The sequence below is a fragment of the Littorina saxatilis genome, linkage group LG7 (assembly GCF_037325665.1).
Source record: "Littorina saxatilis isolate snail1 linkage group LG7, US_GU_Lsax_2.0, whole genome shotgun sequence".
Taxonomy (NCBI): domain Eukaryota; kingdom Metazoa; phylum Mollusca; class Gastropoda; order Littorinimorpha; family Littorinidae; genus Littorina; species Littorina saxatilis.
In genome coordinates this window covers 20,995,196-21,015,680 of record NC_090251.1, presented here as the reverse complement: position 1 = coordinate 21,015,680, position 20,485 = coordinate 20,995,196, and the positions used below count along the sequence as shown (strand labels likewise).

Genomic DNA, 20,485 nt, shown 5'->3' with positions numbered 1-20,485 from the left:
GATTTCATCCAGAGAATCTGGATTTCATCAGAATTAATGAGTTGTAAGGAGGTTGACATGTATACAGCTCTTTTTTAAATATCTTTTTAGCAGAGTGCTTTTAGTTATGCGCTATAGAAATCTCCTTAATAAATAAATAAATAAAATGTACTCTCTAAAATCTGTTTTTCAAGAGGCTCTTGGATGTTATAATGTATATCCAGATCATATGTGGAATTTAGATTTGAACCAGAACAGCATGTATCGATAATGCAGGTCACAGGCAGGGCTATAACTTAATTGCGCACAGTGTGTCAAGTGCACTTCCAGTAGCTATACATAGCTATGCATACTCTGGTGTTCAGTAGCTGTGCATACTGTATAGTTCGCCCTCTTAGGTGTACATGTAAAGACATAATTCCTGATGAGAGGGTATACATTAAATTTGTAAACAGAATGACTCTGCTCTTTGGGTGGGGTTAATTTCTGTTTGTGTAACAAATTTGTGTAGTTAAGTGCTTTTTTCTGTTGCAGGAAATACTTGATGTAGGTTTCTTGTTGGTTTCTAAACTTTTTTAAATTTCACCTAACACTTGCCCTCACTAATGTGGTTTATGTTTTTTTTTTTATCTGACAGATAATGAATTGTGTTTTTAGCAGTCCTGACCACTTGTCTGTAGGGTTTTTCCTTGATGTTTTACTTTCGGGGGAAGATGTGTTGTGTTGTCTACTTGGGCAATTTGAGTCTTACACAACAGTGGACATGTGTCCAGACAACGATTCGCTGTGTTTTAAATCTAGACGTTAACATGGTGCAGAAATCTTTGTCTTGTGTTTCTTACTAACTGTATGTTGCACAGAACTAGATGTTGATGCACAGATTGCGACAGCTTTGTTGAGTTAAACACTGAACCTTTGCCCACTGCACTGTTTTGGTCAGAGGCGGCTTGGCAGACATACTGAAGCCTACCCTATTCCTCCTAGCACTACTCGCAGTGAGCGTGGTCCTTGTGCCTGTTTCTCTGATTTGGTAGGTAGGCGGTACCAACTCCAATGCAAAATGGTGTCCCCTTGAATTGTGCTTTCCACCATGCCTCTAGCTGTCTTGTGGCTGTCTTCCTGTATTGCCAGCCCTGCTTTCTCCTCAACTCAGCAGTGTGGGACCTGCACATTTTGGGCTTAATGTTTCATAGTGTGGCTTCATGGCAGTGGAGTTTGTTGTTGTCAGTGTTGCCAGTGTTCCTCCTGAAAATAGCGTTCCAGTTTATCCCCATACTCAGCTAAGGAAAAAAATTTTTTTATGTTTTGTTTTTGTTTTGTTTAAAATATATTTTGTTATTTTTGCAGATTTTCCCCCAGTGTAATGAAAATGAAGTCAGTTGTAATCTATGTGATACCTCCGTTTTGTTTCAAACATTATGATATCGGGTAGAGCGTTTGATGCACATATACTCTTCAAAAAAAGTTAAAGTTCTTGTTTACATGTGGGTTCCGAATCTTCTTGGATCCTGCTGATGGACGCATCAGCATCTGGAGGTGATATAGAAAGCGCTTTGCAGATGGGGCTGTTCTGGAAAGAAATCGTTGATGGGGGTTCTGTGATGGTCCAGGGAGAAATCATCTCACGTTGTAGGGTATCACACCACTGATAAGTGGGACTGGCTTAACTGGCGATTGCTGCTGGGATAAGATTGTGCAGTTCTTCGTCGTAAGAAACACTGCTGTTCTGAATTTGAAATGAGAGGGTTGTCTAGAGTAACAACCTCTAGTGTTGTTTTCGCTGCCATGTTTGAAATGACATTTTTTGTAGACAGTCCTCAGTTGTTCAATTTAAATAATCAAGAAAACATTAAATCATTCAATCTTGTCATTTCTGTATGACGTGCGTTTAAAAAAGTGGTCCTTAACTTTTTTGGAAGAGTATACATGTTTAGGTTTGTAGTGTTCATCAGAAGTTTGACTTTTTTCATGTAGTTTTCTAGCTGTATGCAAGATTGGTACTAACAATGAAATAAACATTAGAACTGCTTTGCAACTTTTCAATTTTCATGAATTCCGTTTTATGTGTCTACCCAATATTATGAAATGTTGTCACTTGCAAACAAGTATGTTTAGGTCAGTTTGTTGTATACTAACTTTTCCAGCCAATTCATCTCAGGCTTTATATTGTTTGTGGATTTTTTTAAAATTACAGCAGTCCCTGCAATGTACGGCCCCCGGCGTGAGCGGACACCTGACATGTACGGACACATTTGCTCGGCACGGAGTGTTTTCCTTCTATATTTGCCCCCCCTTAAACGGACACCTGCAAAACGTGGACGCGGACACTCATTTCGGTCCCAACAGCAGGTTATACCTCCAATGTACGGACAGACCATCGGCAAATTTTCACCACAACAAAATCGATAACAGAGCAGTCCGGCTCTGGTACAAAGATCACAGCCGCAATGGCGTGACGACAGTCACTGGTAACTTGAGTGCACCTGTACCCATTAGGAGGCCGGGGGTAGTTTTGGTCAGGAGTGGAGTACATGCGAAGATGCCAACATGAAACTGCACTGTGCTCTTTATTCTTGTCTGTTGGATGTAAACAACAGAAACCACAGTCGATGAAGGTCCTGAGCGAAAGAGAGTGAAAAACCGGCCACAGTTCTCAGCATCGTGTGTCTGTGTGTAACCACTTTCATTGACAAGATACTCGTGTTTCCCCTCAGCCTTGACCAGTGAGTCGGTTGCCTAATCTATGAACCCTTCAGTTGTCTTGCTTTGTCAAAAGTTACGACACAGTCAACTGGTTTTGCTCTGAGTGAACAGTTGGAGCTGACCTCTCTGGCCACAGCCCCAAACAGTACATGGCTGGAGGGAGTGAGAGAGAGAGAGGAGGGGGGGGGGGGGTGGAGGAGTAGCTGGCTAAACTCGGTGGGGTGTCCGGTGTCACTGCATGTCAGCAGGAAGAGCATTGGAGAGAAATAGAGAGGTGTACTCTTCCACACAATTTCCAAGCATCAGTTGTCAGGGCTTGGGGTAAGCATTTAGTGAGGGAGAGTGAGAGCTGTGTTATGTACAGTGTATTTCCGACTGAAGAGTGAAAAGTCACTGCCATGCCACATGATCGGCATGCAGTCAATAAAGCCAGACAAGATGAAAATAAATTACATGATTATGACATGCAGCTCTATCTGCTGCTATTTATTCAAACTGGTTTTCAAGCTTATTCTTGCAAAGCATCTGCACACGCTCCTCTGTGCTGTGTTTGTGTGGCTGCCGCTTTCGTATGTCAGTGCATGGTGAGTGTGTTCACTGCCTTGAGGATTTATTTTATCTCTTCTTTTCAACACTTTTCATACAAATCATTTTTACAGAACGTATTAGGAGTTTATTGTTTAGCAGCCACAAGAAGTGATTAGCATAGACTCAATGCTGTTGTTTGTGTGTCTCTGTGTGTGTATGGGGGAGGGGGTGGTGTGGTCACCCCTCCCGTGACCGGACACCTGCAATGTACGGACAGTTTTGCTATGGCCCAAGGGTGTCCGTTCATGAGAGGGACTGCTGTAGGTACATTTGAGACACACGTGAAACAGAGCTATAACCGATATTTGAGGCCAAGTGTTTTGGATGTTTGTTTGAGGTTATTTTTGTTATTATCTGTGGGATTAGATATAAATTTGGGATAAGTTGAGTGCTGAAAAGAAGAGTGTGACTGACGGCAGAAGCAGCATATCAGTGAGATAATCATTATTACTGTACCTGAGTTAATGGTACTCAAGAATGTCAGTTGTGCTTTCTGACGCAGTAGGGCATGCTTTTGCTTTTGTATGATTTTGCAACCAATTGTCTTGAAAAAAGATGCCAGTATAGACAATTCCTGAAATCATAATTTCAGTTAAATGTTATGGTTTTGTCAAGCTAAATAACTAAATTGTTGCAGGGGATATTGGCCTATAGGTGACTTAGGTTTTGGTGTCTATAAATGCCAAATCTGTTAAATCTAACTTCCATTGAACTGGAAAAGACAGTCCACATATTTTCATTCCATCTTTCAACTTTGAAAGCTTAGAGCTTGGGTAAGTGTGCACAAGGACTGGTTTTACATAGTATAAGTGAAGTTATTTGATGTTTTACATGTCTTCTTCAGTATGTTTCACTGACTTTACCATGTTGTTGCTGATCATGCTGACTGAAATGTTTTTAGCCGCTGAAGAAGAAGAAGAAACTGAAGACCAGGAAGGATCGTGACAGAGTGCGGCAGGTGCGCTCAGAGGAGCCAAGGAAACCTAATGTGGGCATGCAGACTGTGTGTAACTTGTCTTTCTACTTCTTATTCATCTTCCAATTCATGAATCGGGTCCTTTTTGGACGTGACAAGTTCAGCTGGAGTTGGGGTAAAGCTGGATAAAAAGGGGCTGCTTTGTTTTTCTTGATAGGGTTAAAACACCCAACAAGGTGAATGAAGTACAGCAGTCCCTCTCATGAACGGACAACCTTGGGCCATTGCAAACCTGTCCGTACATTGCAGGTGCTGGTCACTGAGAATATTTTCTTTTGCTCAATAGAAGATGTTTGGAAATAACTCTGTCAGGATTTTCAAGCATTATGGAAGAGTTGCGCCCTGCTTTAGTGTACAGCGAGCAATGATATCCGGTTGCAAGAACATTTGGTCGCCCCCCCCCCCCCCCCCCCCCTTTCCCCGTCGCGATATAACCCTTCGTGGTTGAAAACGACGTTAAACACCAAATAAAGAAAGAAAGAACATTTGGTCGACCAGTTAAAACCAGCGATTGCAGCAAATATCTGACTCCGATGTGTATGTTATGCAGTGTCCACTCGATATGATGCCTTATTCTTTTGAAAATCTGCACATCGAAACCACGATTCACTGGCATTGGTCTGCAGTGATCGCTGAGCATTCGATTTTCCCAAACTCCTGTGATCTCAAGCAAAACTCACGTGACCTTATCACACGAGCCAAAGCAACAAATCATAAACTCCGATATGTATACTTTTCATAAAAATGTGGTCATATCGATTGAACACTGCATAACATACACATCAGAGTCAGCTATTCGCTGCGATTGCTGGTTTTAACTGTTGGACCTTGTGTTATTGTAACCAGATATTATTGTTTGCTGTACACTAAAGCAAGGCATAACTCTTTCACAACGCTTGAAAATCCTACATAGTTATTTCCAGAAAACGTCTATTCAGAATAGGTGAGGCACACAAAAATTTGAACCTTTATAGTTATTGATAGTCATATGTAAAATTGAATTTTTAGTCTTCCAATCAAAGTAAGTATTGTGTCGACAATTCAGCAGAGTAACGGTCTAATTGTCGTTCTGCACGAAGTGAAAGTTAGTGAGCATACTGTCTAAATACATTTTATCGATCGATTTTGTCAGACTGATCATCTCTGTTACTGCCTGTTGCATGCATCTTTTGAGGAGAGGTTTGGGTGTTTTGTCTACAGGAGGAAAAGCAGAGTCGTGGGGCGGTTGAGGCCGCAGCATCCAGTAAGCCGGACAAGGTAGGCACTGGACACACAGCCTCTGGTAGACAGCAAGAAAAGGTAGGCACGACTCAACAGCAAACTGTGTGCTGTGTTATGCCGTCACTGCTGTGGAACATAGTGACTGCTGTGAAACACAACCACTGCTGTGAATTATCATCACTGCTGTAAAATATCATGACTGCTGTGAAATATCATGACTGCTGTGAAATATCATGACTGCTGTGAAATATCACTGCTGTGTAATATCACTGCTGTGAAATATCACTGCTTTGAAATATCATCACTTCTGTGTAATATCACTGCTTTGAAATATCATCACTGCTGTGTAATATCACTGCTGTGAAATATCATCAGTGCTGTGAATTAATTGAAAGGCTGTCATGCCGACACTGCTTGGTGTGTACTGTCCTGCATGCCATGCGCCACAGAGCACTGAATTCTGCTGTAAAGAGAAGTGAACACACCTTTTACTGTCAGTTACAATATGTGTGGTGATATGTCTGAAAATGTGTATGATATTATTTGCATCTGCCATGCATCTCAAAAAGGAGCATTATCTTTCTTACATATTGTATCCTGTATTCCCTTTGTTGGTTTTGTATTTATACAAAATAATACTCTTGATGATTTGAGATAACATGAACTGGAGCACTGTTTTAGTCAGGTGCATTACCGTATTTGACGGATTACAAGACGCACCGTTTTATAAGCCGCACCCCTGACTTTTAACAAAAAAATTGGGACGAGCCACGTATAGGCCGCGTCACTATATTAGCCGCCGTCGAAAAAAATATAATCAGATCGTGTCAATCAATCAAAACAACCAGGCAAACGAAAGTATGGTATTTGGCGAAATCGGCTCCGAGAATAAACAAGTGAAACAAAGAAGAAAAGTGAAAAAGTTTGAAGAAAAATATCACACACACAATTTGTAACCAACACACACATGTAGTCCCGTCCGGAATAAGCTTTTTTGGGATGATTTACGACTTTTGCGCACATTTCGAGCAGACGAAAACACAACATGGCCCTCGCTCCTCCAACTATCGCGAGACACAAAAAAACAAAATCTCGCGCGCGCGAGATCCTGATACATCCGGTGTTTCTCTGTACGCTATCTTGTCACGATGACTTGTTGACAAACGAAGATTCGCGAAAGAAAGAGAAAAGCGCCGAGTCTTGAGTAGAGAGCTAATAAAGTACCGGTAATCGCTAATCGAGCGAAATGAAAATCTGCGGCGACTTCCATTAGGTGAATGCTATTCAAGTTTAGGTAACGTTTTAGCCGCATCTTTTTATAAGCCGCAATGCGATTTTTTTTTAAAAAAAGTCGCGGCTTGTAGTCCGTCAAATACGGTATGATTATAGCTGTATTTGATGGGTTCTTCCAGAGAATGTTAACGATTTGCAAATCAAATTACCATGTGTAGGGTTTATTATGATTTTTCTGGACATTTCTAAACACTGAATCTTAATGTATGAAATTGAACTGCATTGTTTTGAGTGATGGATGGACTAATGTGGGGAGGGGGACTACAGTTGGACATTTTATAACTTGTTTGGATTAATACTGAGTACTGTACTTTCGGGACTATAAGGTACAACTTTTTTTCTCAGCTTGAACCCCTGCACCCTATTGATATGCATGATTTTGCTACTATCGCCCTGACAGACTTTCCTCTCAGACATGAAAGGAGTCAGTTTCATAGTTAAAACTGTTATTGACCCGGGGTAAGAAGGTCAGTGTCTGTAAACTAGGGCAGGCAGCTTGACACCTGCCTTTGATCTCACCGCACGTGGGGAGCAACAATATTTCCACTTTGTAATCTTCCTTTGATGTGCGGCCAATACACCGGAAGTGCCTATTGTGTGGATTTTTATAATTTTTACCTTAAAAGTGGGGGTTGTACCCTTTATAACAAAGCACCTTATAGTCCTGAAAATACGGTATATGTTCTGAATAATTAAATTGGAGCCTGCACGCATCTGACCACAAGACAATCTGAGAAAATTAAGTCTTAAAACAGTGGGAGCCTCAGAATGAAAGTACATTTTTCACACCTTATGAACAAAAAAATGAAAGAAATAAGGTGTTAAAAGGGAGAAGTTGCTGAAATGGGAGGTTTTAAAAGTGGGGTTCCACTGTAGCTAACCCTCGCCTAATTTCACATGACATTGAAGTGTGTTTTCAGTGTGCTGTTTGTTGTCTGCACGTGTGATCTGCAACTCACAACACGCTTGTTGCCGGCAGGTGGGAGTGCTACCATTTCGCTACAGCTCTAACTCGGGGAAGCGGCCACGCTCCAATGATGATCGCTCTAACAACGGCATTCCCATTTTTGTGCAGGAACGTTGCGAAGAAAGACAGCAGAAAAGAGTGAGTTGGACTGATGTTTGGGTTTGCTTAAAACGTGTGTTAACTCTTGAGGTATATTGTAATAATCTTTGCTGGTGAGGTGTGTTTCTTTGTGGTTACTTATTACATTAAAGGGTGGGTTGCAGTATGAAAAAAGACAACAGCGAAGAAAAAGTATTTTGGGGTTGATTTTCCTTATTAGCTTTTTCTGCTACAGTGGAACCTGCTCTGTCGACCACCTCTCGATAACGACCACCTGCTCCTTAGGACCATCCCAAATCATCCCCCGACAAAATTGTTTTCTATATGATTCACCTGTCTAGAACGACCACTTTTGGTCGGTCCCTTGGGTGGTCCAGAGCTGCAACTGCTACGCTTTCAGCAGTAGCATGCTACGTTTTAAGAGCAATTGCTTAGCCAAGCCATGGATTGCTACGCTTAAGGGGAGGTGGGCCAGTGCACTACCTTTTTTTTTATTTTGAATGTTTTATTGTGTCTGAATGTTATTTTATGAAAGAAATGAACAAATGATGACAAAGAATAGTCACTTTTTGTATTTTCGGTTGCTGGTTTTTGTTTTATGCGACAAAAACAGTCAAAATACAGACAAAAGTGGAGTACAGGAGATACACGGATTTTCATCAGATGTGATTGTCACACTTCTAATTATTGTTTTATTTTATCCTTCTGGGTATGCTATAGGGGATTACGAAGCAGATCTTGTTTAATATATTTATATTTGGAGTTAGGAACACTTCTTTGTTACAACTGTCAAACTTTAGGGTAACGCTTGCGAGATTATTTTTTGAAATAATCTGGATATGACTATGATAAAATTTCAGCAAAATCCCTTCGTAATCCCCCAGAATGTTATATTCTGCACAAACTACAAAAGAAAATATTGCTCTAGCTAAATTACAGCCAGAGAAATCGCGTAACCCAAGACGTAACCGTAGGCAAAATGGCTGAACTGAGAAAAACGTCATTGAAGATTGAACACCACAGAAACACTATTGAAACAGACATACAAGGACAAAACTGTGTTATGAATGAACAGCTTAGTTTATTTGAATTGCAAACTACTTAGCCTTTAGCACGCCAGCAGAGAATGTATGCGTCCATCCCTTCTTTCCCTCTGTCAACCAGCATGGGGATACTGCCCCAGCGCTAAACGTGTATCAATGACCCGATTCTCGTTTGTATTTGCATGCGAGAATAACGGTATTTTTAACGGTAACTTACTTGAGCCAGAACGAGGCTTATTTCCTTCTGTTATCTCGTCGATTTGTTGGTTTCCTCGAAGTTTTCTGCTTTTGTTTTTACATCGATACAGTACTTTGGTGCTTCGACAAGCAAGATGGAGGATGATGAGTTTGAAACTTTCCTTTGAGTTGTTTTTTGACAACAAATCGTACGTGGAATCTGAACGATTTACTGAGGAAGCTCTTCGCAATGAACTGTGTATCGCGGTGAAGAAAATGACACAGTTCGTCAAGACAGTGACGGAATTTACGAAAGTGCAGATTGATACAAACAGTTGCTGATCCAGTTTCGTTCGGGTAATGGCAGGCCCAGCAAACATTACCGATAATCTGACTGATGTTGGATACTTTCTCCTGTTTTTGTTTTTTTGCGTAGCAAATGCTCAACTTGCTTGTCGAGGAGATACTGCACAGAAACTGACTCAAATTCAGCGCAAAGCAAGCCAGTGCCGAGACGTAAAAAGTGTGCTGCATGGCGTGTTCGGAAATGGCGACCTGTGGATCTGCGTGGAGATCAAAGCTTTCCTCTGTATCGGAAACACCGGCAGAATCCAAACTTTGGCCTAGTACCAGCGGAACTACTTGTTGTTGCTAACCGAACTAATAAAGACATTGTCCTCTTTCTTATTTCGAGCCATTGTTATCGTATGAAAGGTTGTTTCTCAAGGAAAAATTCGCTTTCGGTTGTCACCGATCGTTTGATGTGTAACCAGGATGTTGTAAAACCGAGTGAACTTCGGGTGTTCCCGTCATGGCCGAAAGTCTCTTCGGTAGTTTCCGTATGCAAAATTCGTAAGCTGAGCATGCGCACTAACAAAGTAAACTGGTTCCCGATTTCGGTTTATGAAACGAACCAATGGATGTCGAGTACCTTCCAAATAAGGACATTTCCGTTCGATTACGATTGCTGCCTTTGCAACGGACTAGTGGCTGAGTGAATGGAACATTCATCAAAACACTGATGTCATGTTATAGGTCAAGAGCTGCTGCGCAGTTTCGTATGCCGTGAATGCACTGTTTTGCTGAGGACAAAGCCGTAACTAGCCTTTGAAATGAGACATTTTTTGGCGGGGGAATATCGACTACAGAAGACAATCAATGCCACACATGTTCACATTTTGTCTTTATTGACAGATAAATAGGACACTTTTGACAAAAACACCGACACACATGGATGATAGGTATGTTATGGAAACATAATCTGCTAAAATACCCAAAACAGTGTTTTGAACGATTTGGTCAATTTTGCACTGGTCCACCTGCCCTTAAATAAATAATCACAAGCATGCAACAGTTCCCTCTTTTTGTGAGTCCTGGTACTCATTTTTGCTTCCCACTCCCTGTAGCGGTCACAAAATGGGTCATAAAACATTGTATATACTGAAATGTGGGCATTTTATGTTCCTGCATTCTCATGAAACTTTATTGAAAATGTCTATTAAATTACATATTCTTACTCCGAATCACATAAAGCATTGACACAGCCTGAGATGCTAAGGTCTGAAAAGCGCTACCCGTCTTAGGGAAGCAACCCCACCACAAAAAAGTGTAAATGGAGCCATGGTAACGACACCAGACCAGGGGAGTTACCTCCCCTTGGTGTGTACTACGTCACTACCACTCCCCAACACGTGGTCAAGATCATACGACTTTTTCAGCTCTGAGGAGAAGGTTGTTGATTTTTGGCGCTCTCGTGGCTGTTCTGTCTGGTGTTTGCTTTGACACCCACCGGCCACATACCCGTCTTACTTGCCTTCTGCTTCGTTAGTTGGTGAGCTCGTTCCTTTTTAGTCATTATTTTGACAGGAATTTTGTTGTAGTTGCTGACTTTTCGCCCTTTTTTGGACTTGTAATTTTTCAGTAACTGTATTGTTTGGCCGCCATTTTTGTTGGTCAGCATGGCTGACAGTGATAAAAACGTGGCAAGGCTGATGTCTTGGTAAGGTTTAACCTAATCTTCAACTTCATCTACCAAACCTCCTGTACGTGTTGTTGTTTCGGACGAAGCACGTAATACCTTTATGTCTGTTACTATTTCTGCCCCAAATGAACATGTGTTTGGGGGGCAGTTAAGCACGTCTTCGAGTTCTTTGTCTTCTTGCTCTCCCTCTTTTTCGGCATCGGAGCATGGTGCTCTGGTGTCCATACTGCTTAGCTCTTTATTTCCAGAGTTCCGCAGCTTGGGAGAGAAGAAATGCAGCGTTCAAGGTGCAACAAGTTGTTAACCCAAACAGGCAGACTGAAGTGCAATCATATCCTGAAGAGACTCTAGCTGGCAGCCAGAAACGTTTTCTTATGTGCTGGAATAGTCATAGATATAATGAAAGGATGGTGCAAATTATCCTGATCAGAATTTCAACTATTGTTTGGGTAAACATTTTTACCACTGGTTCATTACTGAAGTTGATCTGCATGCAGTATCTCATCATTTATGGTATTAACATGATTTTTATAAGCATCTTCTTCACAATGATAACCGCAACAGTACCGTTTATTCAGTACTATATTTAGGCACAACTTCTTTCCTCAACTTTGACCTCTGCACTCTATTGACCGGTATCACCTTGTGTATGGCTAAAGAAGAGTACAAATGTATCCACATCGCTATATAAAGAAACATAACACTCCCTCGCTAGTGACATGCATGTTTCTATTATTATGACCAACCAGCAGTGGCTTTGATGTCACTGCAAAAATATTTCCACTCTGTATATTTCCTTTGACTTTTGACCTATACACACCGGAAGCGCCTATTGTATGGATTTTTCTCATTTTAACGTTAATAATATGGGTTGCGCCTATTACAGCAAAGCGCCTTATAGTACTAAAAATATGGTACAACAATTTTTTCTTTGGATTCGGTCATATTTTTGTTGTCGCTGTTGGCATCTTTGTCCATAAAATACATTAAACACTGGTGTGTGTGCATGTGTGTGTGTGTGTGTGTGTGAGAGAGAGAGAGAGAAGGTGAGAGAGAGAGAATGAACGGAAATAACCCAAACAAATGGTTCACTGCATAGACCGTCAGCCCATTGCAAGGGGCGTGCGTGGAAACAGACGAAAACTTGCGAGGGGGGGGGGGGGGGGTTGGTGGTTTCACGGTGTGTGTGTGTGTGAGAGAGACATTTAATAGACATTTTTTGAGAGGTTGTATGCCAGCATGTACTTAAAATGTTGCCAGCTTGTGCAACTTGTGACGTTTTGCTCTGTGAATCATACCCACCATGCTGACTTGATTATGTGATAAAGGAAAGATAACTCCAGCCAGTCAAGTATGACTTCATCATGATAGAGGCCGTCTAAGCGTGTTAACTGTCTACCAACAGTGTCATAATTTGTATTGTATAAATCAAGTTAGAAAACAATATTATAATTATTATGCAAGTGAGACGGCGTAACTGGGTCAAGAATTCTGTGCAAAAACATTTTTTATGAGAAGTTGTGTGTATGAGTGTTTGCGTGAGAGAGAGACTAAGAGATCGTGAGACTGCATGATAATGTGTTAATTTGTACACGAATGACGGGCGCAGTGGCGTGGTGGTAAGACGTCGGCCTCCTAATCGGGAGGTCGTGAATTCAAATCCCGGTCGCTGCCGCCTGGTGGGTTAAGAATGGAGATTTTTCCGATCTCCCAGGTCAACTTATGGGCAGACCTGCTAGTGACTTAACCCCCTTCGTGTGTACACGCAAGCACAAGACCAAGTGCGCACGGAATAGATCCTGTAATCCATGTCGGAGTTTGGTGGGTTATAGAAACACGAAAATACCCAGCATGCCTCCCCCAAAATCGGTGTATGCTGCATGAATGGCGGGGTAAAAACGGTCATATACGTAAAAATCCACTCGTGCTAAAAACATGAGTGAACGTGGGAGTATAAGCCCATGAACAAAGAAGAAGAAGAAGAAGAAGAAGAAGTACATGAATCTGTCTGCTCACAAGTTAATCTAGTTCTTGCTCTAACACTGTAACAGAGATGATTTAATAATGGCTTGAACTGCATATAATTGCTTGAACTGCATATTGCTTGTAGACTAATGTTTGCAGAAATGCTTCTGATTTCATGAATTCGGCCATTCAGTGCATTTGGCACAACATATACTTGCATGTTGGGATTCATTCGGACTCGCAAAGCAGTTATCAAAACTGCCAAAAGGTCTGAAGAGTGAGCCAGACTTAGGAGGCCGCATGAATTTGGGAGGGGGTAGGGCTGGAGGACTGAGTCAGTACATTTTCTAAAGTGGATACAATAGAATGATGGTAAGGACTGCTGTAGTGGATACAATAGAATGATGGTAAGGACTGCTGTAGTGGATACAATAGAATGATGGTAAGGACTGCTGTGTGGATACAATAGAATGATGGTAAGGACTGCTGTGTGGATTGTGTTTGAGTGCTGTGCTGGTTGATGTGCATGTTTACACATTCGTAATGAACATCCAGAAATGGTGATGTAGTGACTGATACCTACATGATTGTTTGGTGTTTGTTGCTGTTTGAAGCAAGACTACCTGGATGCATTGACCTCGGCCTATCTGCGGAATGGAGTACCTCTCAACAAGGAAACAGGAGGTATGTGTGAAGCTAATAACACTGTCACTTTGTTTCAAAAGTGCTTTTCTCTCCTCCTGACTTATTTTTAGCCTTATGTTCTTGGAATATGAAACTGAACTGTGAACACTTTTAAGGGAACTGCGCCCAGAATGACATGAACCTTTATTGTGAAGTAATCGCAGTGTAAAGAAAGAGTTTTCGGCCTGAGATCTTTGGATTGCGAGCAGCAGCTGCTGTTTCAAACACAGAAGAAAAGGATCAGCCTTTGGTATATGATACAAGTGTCCTGTTTGCTAATGTTTCCAAAGAATAAATTACACATGATTTTGCCGAATTAATTGTTTGACTTCAGCAAGTCATCTGGAATGACTGTACACCTTGAACCATAATCTGCAGATGATTTTGAGTGATGTCCTCATTACTTTATGTGGCTTTTGTTGTTGTTGAAATTTGCCAGAGAGGGGTTAATTAGGATGAAACAACTGCATCTTAGAGGGAAGGGAGAGTTATGGATGTAAGTCCTACTTGAAGTAACTTCTGACCTCTCTAATTCAACCACTTTTCGGTATTAAATGTACCTGATTGACTGTTAACTTGTTTAGAATATCCAATGTGTGTGTGTATGTGTGCATCTAGATCTTTCTCTCCATCTCTTCCTATTTGTCTGAGATGCAGCCTTCAGTGTTTATTCAGAACTGTGATAACTGATATAGATCTTTATACATTAGGTACTTAAATGTGAAATAAGAAGGCCACATTCTACTCGCAATAGCTAACTGAGATGCTAGATTTGTATAAGGGTTGAGAGAGGGTTATGTTTTTAGATCTGGTTGACATGTCTGTGGACTTCATTAGCAGCTGACAGTTTGGTCTTAGCTTGATGTACCTACATTTCATTATTTATGTTATTTTGATGACCTCAAACAGAGTAGTGAATTCAAAGCAGTACATAGTAGTTGTTTGTTGAGAGGGTTGGGGATGAAGTAATGATCTGTGTGTCCTTATTTGATGCCATCAGTAATGATTTTCCAGTGTACAAAACTTTCATTTTGGACTTAGCTTACAGGTTGCTGGGGCAGTATTCTTCTTTTGTTTGCTTGTACACTTAATAGAATTTTAGTTGTGTTTCTGTTGTGATTTCTTTGACAGTGTTTGTAAGAACGGATCCTAGAAAAGGTATTTCTTTTTTTACATAGCACTAGTTTAGCATTTGACTGCTGCACTTTCCTTTTCATCATTACTGCAAGTTCTCTGAATAGACCAGCACTTAAACAACATCTTTTAATTTCTTCTGTAATCTTTTCTGTTCAATGATTAAAAAAGATAGGAATAATGGCATATGATATAATAACATGATATAATAATGTACACTTATTTTTGAAATTATTCACCAAGCGAGTAAATCTTGCATATTTTCACATTTTGTCTGCACAAGAAAATATAATACAGTATAATACAGTTGAATAGCGGATTAGCAGAATGAGTGAGGGTGGGGGTGGGAAACAGTTGCTTGATGAACATGAAGCTTAGTTTTTGATTTTGAACATGTCTAGTTCTTTCTTTTGTTTTTCACTCATTTTAAGTTTTTATATTTTAACTTTTATTGTGTGTTGAAATTGTTATTTCTTTGTATTATATTGACACAGTATGGCTATGGACACTTCTTACAACTGTATTTCATACTGACTGGGCATACATAGTTTGTGTGTGTACTTGTGTGTACTTGAAGTAGTGAGGAAAATGCTTGTAGTTTCACAAAGACATGTATCTCAGTATGGTGTGTATTCATTTATAATATTCCTATGAACTAATTGTGTTGGTGACTATTTGAATTAATTAGGCTCTGTTGTGATTTAACCCCTTTACTTCACTGCCACAGTATAACAGCATTTTCAACACGTGGTAGCAACTTTAGCAACTTATCCGAACGGTCTATGGGAAAGAACTGTGTTTAGAACCCCTACAAGTTGTTGGACAGTGGTTACCTCCCATTTAGTTTTCAGAAAATGTCCTGAAATGTTGTTGACACAAATCCCACGTATGATTATGGGCGTACGACAAACTGAAAATGACCACGTATTACATACGGGGTGGGCAGTGAAGGGGTTAATTAATCCTGGGTCAGTTTGTTGTTATCACGTACCTTGGGTCTTTATCTTCGTTCGGAGCAATAAAGGCTTACCTGAAAAATACCCATAGGCATTGGCAGCATGGCAATCATTTGGACATGGATATCTGTCTTGTAAATGGTATATCATAACTACACAGAACAGCAAATCTAAAGTTTTTGGCTGGGATATTGATCTTCTCATGTATTATGCAAAATATTCTGTTCCATATGATTGACTTGGTATTAACTTGTAATTGTAGTTTAACATTTGTCTAGGTTCTGTTACTTCCAAAGCAGTAAATTCCACAGTTCCTGAAATGCAGTCAGGTAACCTCTGAGCTGTGTGTGTTGCATTGTGGCAAAGCTGCCTTGGGTTTCTCTGCCAAAAATCCCATACATATTTGCATGTACATGCAGGGTCACCGATTATGCTCAGCATACACACACCATGCAATGCACTCAATGTGTACCAAGTTGAAAGCTGTACCAACACTGGTTTGTCTCCATATGGTATTTTGTGTATGGATATCAGGGGTCAAAGTCTGCACAATGCTTTATGTATTAACACTTGCTTCTACTTTGTATGAGGATCTCATTCTGATATTTGCTGGAGTTTTGCAATTTGCTTACCTTGTTTTGGCTAGAAAGCACTACAGTGGAACCTTCCTTTTAAGACATTAAAAGATCTGGGAAAATCTGGCCTTAAAAGGGAGGGAGTCCTGAAAATGGAAGGTAAATGTACAGGTATTATGAACAGTAAATCTGGAAAAGCAAGGTCTTAAAGGGGGGTGGTGGCAGGTAGGGGTGGTGGCAGGTAGGGGTGGTGGCAGGTAGGGGTGGTGGCAGGTAGGGGTGCAGGGGCCTAAATCGGGGGGAAAAAAAATCAGGGGGAGGAGTGCGGGTCTTAAAAGGGGGTCCCACTGTGTAGACAGATTTTTGCATTTAGAAATGATACTTTTCCCAATGTTTTGATGCATTTAGAAATGATACTTTTGCCAATGTTTTGATGCATTTAGAAATGATACTTTTGCCAATGTTTTGATGCATTTAGAAATGATACTTTTCCCAATGTTTTGATGCATTTAGAAATGATACTTTTCCCAAGGTTTTGATGCATTAATTTAATGTGGCTTGGCATTTGACATTTTTGACTGAAGATAATATTCAACAACATATGTAATAGGATATCCTTTCAGGGATTGGCTTGGGTTTTGTCAACTAGAGGTCCATTGACTGACTTAGCCATGAATCAATCAGTCATTTTGCCAACCAATCAGTCAAGAAAAAAATCTTTCCTTCCGTCACGGGACTGCCGCAATTGTGCATTTACGACAGGGAGGAGAAACTTCTGAAAGTTGTTTACAATGTTCAAATGCGAGGAAAATCAGTTCACGGTGCAAGGGAAGCTCTATGGCAGTCTGGACGACCTACAGCGCACGGCAACATTTGCGTGGAGAACCGGCGTTTCCATCTGAGTGATCGACAAGAAAAAGAAGAAGTTCAATTCAATTCTTCATTTTTTTGTTTATTTTCCAATGGTCTTACATGAAGAGGAATAAAAGGTGTGAGGACACAATAAAAAACAGAAAAGTTATCAAAACAACTTGATGGACAGTTTACTTCTTTTGATCAACTCCACAGACAATGTCTGTCTTTCCTCCTCACAGAGAAATAGAACAAAATAAAAATCTTCTATTTGGACAATACGTTTGATCCAAACTTTGAAGCCACATTTTTCAGAATGCAGACAACTGATGTGAACAGTTGTGGTGGTGGTGGTGGGGGGGGGGGGGGTATTGGAGGGGTTACTGAACAAGAAAAACAATGCAACCAACAGTTGCTAAGTCTTGCGGCACTCCCAGTCTTGCTGCGAGTCCTTTCTATTACGATTTTCGCCAAAATAAGACGAGCTGACTGACTCTGCTGCATGTCTATCAGTCAATTGACGGATTGAGACCCAGGTGTGTCTGTCTTTTCCGAATTTAACATGGCAAAAGACCGATGACCAACGCCCAAGCCAATCCCTGTCATCAAAATGACAGGACATTTTCATTTGCAGATGAAAGAATTTTTTTTTTGCAGTCACATGCATAGTAACTTCCCACAATGTCAAAAGTTTCTAGTAGCATTCTCACTACACATGAGTAGCAACATCTCATATTGTACATCATAGCCTTACTGTTGCAAGAGTGGCGACACCTTTAAGACACATGGACCTTCATGAATTATGGGTGGGGGATTTGCATGGTGCTCTTGAGTGGTGACTGCCGCTTTGCAAAATTATCCACTGTGTGCAGTGACATTTACTTGTGCAGGTGCCAGATACTGTTTTGTTAAAATGTATTTGCTGAAGCTTACTTTCATGTTTTCTTGTTTGTTTGTTTGCTGTGGTTGTTAATTCTCAACTGTAAATGGCTTAATCAGTTTGAGTATTTAGGTTTTGTCTTTACTTAGCTGCTATTCCCAGGTAGCGAATCTTAAGCTGTTGATGGTGGTCTCAGCTGCTTCTCTGGATGTAACTGTAACATTCAATGTCTGAATGATTCACTTCATTTTAGTCAGTGAGTCACTCCCTAGTTGCCGGTTCTCTTAATTTGAAGAAAATAACCTTTGTTTTGCATCATTAGTGTAAGTACTGATCTCTTGATTTTTGTTGTTGTTTGTTAGTTAGTCTTAACTTGGTTCCTCAGGGAGGGTAACTATTGCAGAGCTAATGAGAACTCATCATTCTATTTTGTTGTGTTATAGTTATTGATTTAATTTTGTTTCTAATTTATGTGTAGATGTTTACTAGTCCTTGTGCCTTAATATATAGTAGCAAGTCAGTCTTGTTTTTTGTTATCATTTGTTGGTTTAATCCCTTTATGCATGATTACCAAATGGGAAGGATCTTGTTTTCAAAACATATGTTTATTTTTTATAGAAAATTAACTTTTATTGCAAGGAAAACAATTGTGTGCCAAATATGTCAAAATTGTACTTTTATTAATCGGAAAACAAAGATGTTCATCGTTTGTTCATTATTGAGGTGAAAAAAAGGTAGTGAAATTTAAGTTGAAGAGTTTCTCTGAAGATGCAATATGTCTGCGTACATGGCAGAGTGATTGAAAATGGTTGTATGACAGAGTCACCTTGTGTGTACAAAGTGACCCCAAGATTGCTGAGCACAGGTATGCTCAACAGCGTCAACAAGTTGAAGAGCCAAAACAATGAAATAATTCAGCACACCCACTGTTTTGAAAGCAGATCCTTTGCATAGACACCAGAATAGCAGATTTAATAACTTGTATATAATGAAGTCAGTGTTGTATTCCCTGCATGATGCTCTCACCCCTTTGTTACACGTGTTTTGCTCTGTCTGTCCCCCTGTGTGGCCAGTGGTGCATTTTCGTTATTCTGAACGCACTGGCGGGCCCGGCCCTAACCTGCCCGTCAGCATGGAGGGTCTGTGTGCACACCACGGCCAGACGCTGGCCGCTCAGCTAGCGGGGGCCGCCTCTCCCCGGGGACAGGGGCGTGGCTATCCTCCCTCCTCCCACCCAGGTAACCTCCCCCTTTTCCCTCCCTTCTCCTCTGGTTGTTGTGTGAGACTAAGCCCATTCTGTAGACTTGTTGTCATTGTCATCTCATTTTGGGCTGGACTTGAAATAAGAGGTCATTTGCTAGTATCACAAAGTTGTGTCATCGATAAATGTCCTGCCTTTTGCCCTGTTTCATTCTTGCTAGCCTAATATCATCCCCCACCCGCCACCCCCATCTCCAACCAACCTTTTGCCTTATCCAACACGTCTATGTTATCGCTAGACTATGCAGACAACGTTTTTGTATTCAATCTTCTTTTAAATTTTTTCTCTGAAATAAAAATTAAAAAAATTAAAATAAAACAACAAACATAAGATATCTTGTTCTTCAAGCCATCAAGGTCAACTTTTTTTGGTGTTCACAGAATGGGCTCACACAATTTGTTTATTTAGAGTGTTGTTTCCATTCTGTAATACATGTAGTACTGTCATGTAACATATTGTCTTCCTTCTGTTTGGGACTAACTTGCACATCCATGTATGTGATGTATCCATATTTTATCCCAAGTATGCAACACTGCTTTAATTTAAAGAGAATCAATCTCTATGTATTGGGTTTTTCTTCGCTACCAATGTCACTACCAGTTGGTTTAATGTGTTCTTGAGGAAGAGTTAATGACACTCTAACAGAACCTGAACTAGAACATCAAATTCCACAGGTGGGATTTTTATATTCAAGGTGAACACAATGAATAATGGCACTCAGAGCAGATGGGAAAATGAAAATGTGGGGTTAATTAGGTCTTCTGACAGAGAAATACGCTGCATATACACTCTCTTCTATGATCATGAGTTGCTTTTGATACTGTATTCAAACACACCAAACAGGTCATATAGTCAAAAGAACTTTACCCATGTAGATCTTTCTACCTGCATATGCAGTTCCTCTGTACATTGACAAGTTGATTTACTCGATGTATCAGAGGCATTTTAGATCTCTTGCAAGTTCTTTTCATCCCTTGTAGCATAGAAACATTTTTACACTCTCTTGACATACATGTCATACATATCACAGTAAGTCCCTCCGTTTGTTAAATGATCATCATCAAGCCATAAAGATTGGAGTGTTTCTTTATTCAGCCTTCTTTTTGAAGAAGTTGTCTGGTTTGATCCAGTTTCCATGTGAATGGATGCAC

At 40.5% G+C, this 20,485-nt stretch overlaps 1 protein-coding gene across 4 annotated transcripts in view; it reads left to right on the top strand.

Annotated features, from left to right (window-relative positions):
• LOC138970885 (cytosolic carboxypeptidase 2-like) overlaps positions 1 to 20,485 on the top strand; it is a 99,302-nt gene that overhangs the window by 56,649 nt on the left and 22,168 nt on the right. For 2 of the 4 annotated variants that reach the window (XM_070343461.1, XM_070343460.1), the window contains exons 20-23: positions 4,172 to 4,273; positions 5,447 to 5,503; positions 7,740 to 7,865; positions 13,607 to 13,676. In XM_070343461.1, coding sequence (XP_070199562.1) covers positions 4,172 to 4,273; positions 5,447 to 5,503; positions 7,740 to 7,865; positions 13,607 to 13,676 — 355 coding nt within the window. Of the gene's footprint in view, positions 1 to 4,171; positions 4,274 to 5,446; positions 5,504 to 7,739; positions 7,866 to 13,606; positions 13,677 to 14,807; positions 14,835 to 16,044; positions 16,096 to 19,146; positions 19,312 to 20,485 lie in introns of all 4 variants that reach the window. The other 2 variants (XM_070343457.1, XM_070343458.1) reach the window with 2 other exon arrangements.